Source organism: Camelina sativa, chromosome 9, assembly GCF_000633955.1.
Source record: "Camelina sativa cultivar DH55 chromosome 9, Cs, whole genome shotgun sequence".
Lineage (NCBI taxonomy): Eukaryota > Viridiplantae > Streptophyta > Magnoliopsida > Brassicales > Brassicaceae > Camelina > Camelina sativa.
The window spans coordinates 4515173-4521465 of record NC_025693.1 but is presented as its reverse complement, the minus strand read 5'-3'; the positions used below and the strand labels follow the sequence as shown (position 1 = coordinate 4521465).

Genomic DNA, 6293 nt, shown 5'->3' with positions numbered 1-6293 from the left:
ATGTCTCTTCTCCATCCTAAGACGAGCAAACCGGAGCGCAGACTGTCCTCCTCTTCCGTGCTTCTTAGGAAGATCAACAGTGAACTTATGCAGAACCTCTCTTGTATTCCCACTTAAAGTACCAAACAAAGTTCCATTTCCATCCATAATAATGAAACCAAACTTGTCATCAGACTCTAAAAGCTCGTTCAAAGGCTCAGTGTGGAACTTATTGTCACACAAGTACAAGGAAGCATTGATAGGCTTGAAAGGCTCGAAATCAATCGTCACTTTCTTCTCTTTTCCATCATCCGTAACAATGGTTCCAGTATACAGAACAAGACCATTGGGAGGAACTTTGTTGTAGAGCTTCAATCTCTGTTGAGCAGAAGTAATAGCAGACAAAACAGATTGACGGTTCACACGACTCTTGATGTTTGAGGCGGTTCCATATTCATCAGAAAGCATCTTAGTTACACGAGCTACCTGATCTCTAGGAGGCATAATAAGAGAGATCATACTCGTTCCATTACCTCTTGCGGTTTCAAGACCCTTGATTAGCTTCTTAATCTTCCAAATCTCAATGTTCTTATCTGATTCTTGGTCTGCCATGTTCTTCCCCGCTTCAAGATTAAGACGCAGCACGCGAATCACAACTACAAGAACAACAACAACAACAACAAAAATCGAAACTTTAAAGCTTGAAATTAACTAAACGAAGCAAAACGAGTTTCGATTGATCTAAGCAGACCCAGGTTGAAATTGGAAGTAAAAATCGAAAATGTAACATGCCCAGGTTGATTAGATACACAGAGAGATCGAAAGCTCGAAGATTTAGTACCTGTGTGTGTCAATCTCTCGTCTCTGTAAGCGATTCTCGCACCTTCTCGACCCAGAAATGAGTCTCCTTTTAGGGTTTGTTTTTTTTTTCACTGGTTTCAACCCCTTTACACCGAACACGTGACTCTCACGTGAAGAGATATGAAAGTAAATTTTGATTCTGTTTTTTTTTTTTTTTTTTTAACGCGGGACTGATTTCTTGCTAAACACCAAAATTACAGCATAATATATGGGCTTGGAATTGGAATTAACGTTAAAAGCCCATTATAAACGGACAATTGTTTTTTCTTGAACTGATCTTTTGTTTTTTCCTAATGACAAATTAAATTTGTTTCACAAAGTGAATATCATATAGTACCAAATATACTGTAAATGTTTAAATGGTTTAGAAATTAAAACACTGGTTGATTAAAGTGTTAAATAACTGAACTTATATATGAATAACAAGTCGGATCGGGTAACCCCTAAGTTTTGAAATACATATGAGAAATGTCTTTTTTTTTTTTTTTGGGCAAACACTAAAGGATGTCTTATGGAGATTTATTATGAGGATGGAGATTTATTATGAGGATGGATCAATCAATGGAAGTGTTGTTTGTTTGGTGGTGACGTTCATGTGTGAGAGAGAGAGAGAGGTTATTGACTTTTTGAGACTTGTGACTATTTTGACTTTTGGATTTTTGGGTTTTGTGAAAAGGAAATAATTAAAGTAAAAGCGACCGGAAAAAAGAAAGGTAATGCGTCTGCTTTATGTCATTATTGTAAACACTAATCAATTCAATTGTTAGGAAATACTATATAATTAAGGGTGATTATGGTAGGCCACTTCAAAAAACTATAGGAGTTAGATTTTGAATATTTATGGAAATGTAAATTTACTGTTTAACAATAATGATAGTATTTGCTTTTGAGTTTTATAAGATTTTAATAGAACTTTTTTAATTTGTTTCCCTAAAAATTCAAAAGTTAAATTGTAGTAAAAAAATTATTATTACTTTTTTTTGGAGAAGACATATTAAATCCAAATTAAAAGGCAAAACTTTTGAAATGAATGAAAAACTTTCACAAATCTTTTGACATTAAGCTTATCTTATTCCCTTTTCTCAAATTCTTTTAATCAACTTTGTGGATGATGGCATTCAAAATGTTCATAGTCGACACGTATATTCGTCTTTTTAAATTGACTAAATTAAATTGATCTATTATTATAGGTCATGGAAAAAAGTAGAAGCTTTTAGCTAATCTTTACGATGGTGGAGGATAGGATTCCCCTTTAAAGCCTAACTTTATAGTGTCGCTAAATTTCTTAAACTTTATGGGTGTCTAAGTCAATTTCAAAAGCTGCACTACATTTTTAACAAAATTAATTAGCACACTGTGAAGTTCAATTTCCTCATATCTCTCATCTGTCTACACTGCATTGGCTTTCCTCTTCTTATTGTGCAATCGATTCTATCGTTTCTACTGTTTCTGTTGAGCCCATTATTGGCCCATCACAAGCTCTTGACTCAATCAGATCCACGGTAATTTAACACCAACGCCAAATATTGATGACCCAAAATATGTCTGTCGTCTTAAAACAGTGTTATTTATTTACACAATACAAAACGTATAAGCGAGACGGTCTCTATACCATAGGCAGATGATTTTATCATACATTGAATTATTAGATAATTCTATAATATGTATGAAATTCCACCAAAGACCAGTAAAATCATATGCTCTCAGTAATATTTCCTAACAAAATCAATAATCCATGTTAAAAGAAGTTGCATTTAACTAAAATGCGAACTCCTAACATATAATTATGTAACCAAGTCCTTAACTTAATAGAAAAAAATAACAATATGTATGTTTGTTGGAATATATATATTTGGAAAAAAAATTAGGAAAAAGAAAGGAAAAAAAAGGGAAAATATAGGTAAAAACTAATAATAATATATATAAAAAATATGCGCGTGCGACATAGATTTTGATTAAAGAGAGCCTAAATGGACGGTGAAGACACTCCATGACTCTCACATATACTCATGACTTTTTGTATTCATGAATATGTCGAATATAATGCACCTACAAATATATATCCCATTACTCGAGTCGAGTTATGTTTACATTCGTAATCATATAGTATTTTCTTAGTTAAAAACTTCAGCCTAATTTAATTTACTTTTTTTTTTTGACAACTTTAATTTACTTATCATTTGAAGTATATAGCATTTTTTTTTCTTTTTTTTTTGTTTACAATTCGACATTATGTTAATTACTTACCAATGATATATAATATATTTGCCTTAAAATGGGATATATATATATATATTTGGATCAGAAGATTACGAAATGTCATTTTTGAAGGAGATTGCAAGAACTTAACCAAGATTGTGAATAAAACTTTACTTGACATCTCCATTGATGCTATTTGCCAGAATATTATCTATTGGTCAAGTTTGTTTAATAATGTCTCATTTGTTTTCTGCTCTAGAACTTGTAATAAAACAACTCATTTACTAGCTAAATATGGTAGTCTGTAAACATTTTTTTACCCTGAATGTTTTACATTTCCATGATGGCTTCTAAACGAGTTATACGAAGACTATTCAAATTCATTAATATAAATTTATTTTTGACGAAAAAAATATTTACTTTAAAACGTAAATAGTGATTAGCACGAACATGAGTACGTATTTTATTTTTCCAACAATATATTGTGATTGATGGATGATTATTATTATATTAAAAGTTAGGTTTCATAGTTCGTAGTATAGAAGAGAATGTGGCCTTTCCACCCAAGGCTAACCTTTCCACCCAAGGCTAAGTACTAGTATTATTAAGTGCTTCCAAAACTCCACTAAGAAATCATTTACAAATATTATTTTTTTTTTGTTTTTAGCTTTTAAGGAAATTAAAAGTTCTTACGTTCATATTTTTGTGATGAATATTCTCTTAGTTGAGGGTTATTGGTTTGAGATTTGAATAGAGTTTTAAAGATTTTAAATGTTATGTAAAATCTGTTGTTAGTAAATTAAGATTACGTTAAACTCTCTTAAAATTTAGTGTTATTAGTTTATGATTTATAAAAAGTTATTTAAATTTTTAACAAATTTGGATTATTAGATTCAGACTTTTTAATGCTGACTTATTGAGCCTTTTCTCCTTCTAAATTTTATTTCCAAAGTTTCCACATTTTTTGTTGATTAACTTGCTAATTTACTTTTTATTAAAAGAAAAGCTTGCACATTTCACTTTACAGTCTTGTTTCTTTTTAGATATCATCTAGCATATATACTAATAAATGATTAAAAATAGCTTCACCAAGATGTTATAAATCCTGAACAATATTTAGACAGTACTAAACCATTGCTCGTCAATTCACATACCAAACTCCATCGGACTAATTTAGATGATGTAATACTACGAGCAATATGTAAAGTAATATTAAACCTCTGAAAATTGGACATACATCATCATAACACTATGGAATAAATAAAAAAGCTGATACAATAGCCATCACCTTCTCACATCCACAAAAAGTAGCAGAAGGGAAGCAAAACGATACATCATGATCTCCCAACATAAACACAAACTAAAAAGAAAATATAGTAAACATAGATACCTAGAATCGGTGGCGTTATTGACCTAGAACTCATCTGATGACCTCTAGCACCGAAAAACTAAATATTAGATTTTGATTTTAAGGTTTTATGAAGGGCAAATCTTGTCATAGGGCCGAGCAACTTTTTGTGAATAATAACCACCAATATTACACTACACGAAAATATGCCATTTGGGACTACCGAAATAGTCTCTAAATGGTCACAAAGTCACTGTTTGAGACTAATCCAGGACTGTTTTTAGTAGTCGCTAATTTTTGGTCGCAAATTAAAATGGTCGCAAAACGGTCGCTAATTTGCGACCACTTGGTGACGCCTAAATAACGTCGTAACTAAGCGACTACTATACAACTTGTATAAAGAGTCACATCTTAAGACTAAGTTATGACAGGTTTTGCAGTCGTAAATTTGGGACTTAATTAAGACTAATTTTCTAGTGTTTAATTTAGAACTAAGTTACTGTAGTTGCAAAAACGTCACATTATCAACAACTTATTTGCGACCATCATAAATTAAAATTTTAAAAAAAACTAAAAATAAAATAAATTAAAACTAAAATAAAATGTCAATTTTGATTTATATTATCCCCAAAAAATGTAGCATCTATCCATCCATATACCCAACCAAATCCTATAACCAAAAGATCACAACCAAGATAAAAAATAGTTCAGTCGCGAGGAAGTTTCGCCATGATGGGTCATATGTGGCATTCTCCGTTGAAGATTTCCCATGCTCAGCAAGCCTCTCTTCAGCATCTCTAAGAGAGGGATTGATTCCTTGATATGTGGTTAACAAGAAAAATTTGAGAAAAGAAGAAATATAGTTATACAATTTGGAACACATGGATGAATCTTTACCTCATTGCACTGCCTCGTCCTCTCCTTCATCACATCGGTCCAACCTATGGAAATCTCAAACATGAGTAGTTGAGTATTTTCATTTCGTAGTAACTTAGACCATCGAGCGTCCTAAGAGGATTGAAGAAAACATCCATATGAGTTAAAAAAAAATGGAAAGACAGTAAGAAAAAATGGAAGTGTTAATGAGTCATATATACATTACTCGTTCAAAAGCAGGACTCTCTCGATTTTGCTTTTCAAATGCTCAATGTTATGCAGCTGAAAGAACAGAAGCACTGTAAAAACAAAACAAAACAAAAAAGAACATGACATGAAGTGAACCAGCACTAACCAGTGCTTCACGACCATGCTGCTCTTGAAAATGGATATTATACCTGAGGGAAGTTGGCACCCTGAGCCCAAACGCTACCATCATGACCAACGATAGCAGCAGCGGTAAGATGATGTCCCTGGCCATCACCAACATCACACATCAAATGCTCATCAATGTAAGTTTGCCACGACATCTTTCTTCTCCTTAATTAATTTTGTTGTTGTTGTGATCTCTCTGCGTTATTATGTGCAGCGTGGTGACTTCTTCCCTCGGAGCTAGAGCTGTGTAAAAACTAGCTGCTGAGCACAGGAAAACAAATTACACCCAGATTTGAAATACATCACTTTCAATCATAATGCTAAAAATAATCAGACCTCAAGGGAAAAACAATGTAAAATCTATGTAATCAGAAAACAATGTAAGAACGCAAGTATCAATTTATGTTTTTAACAACCCCAAATTTCACATAATCCTAAAGCCGAGAACTAATCAGATCTGAGAATATGGTCTAACTCATGGAAACAGAGATGAGACTGAAACAACAATCGAGAGGTAAACATTATTAAATAACAGAACATCTCGTATACATTATTCACCAAATTATAATGGTGTATTATAGAAAGCTAAGTTACAGTTTTGATGCACCTCATAAGAGACAGAGCTGAAACTAAAGCTGTAAATTTGTATGCTTAT

General features: G+C 32.3%; 1 protein-coding gene across 1 annotated transcript in view; it reads right to left on the bottom strand.

Moving 5' to 3' along the window:
- Window positions 1-934, bottom strand: part of LOC104710462 (eukaryotic peptide chain release factor subunit 1-3-like) — a gene marked incomplete in the record, with an annotated part of 2706 nt that extends 1772 nt beyond the window's left edge. Inside the window, 2 exon segments of the mRNA XM_010427071.2 lie at window positions 2-635; window positions 821-934. Coding sequence (XP_010425373.1) covers window positions 2-591 — 590 coding nt within the window.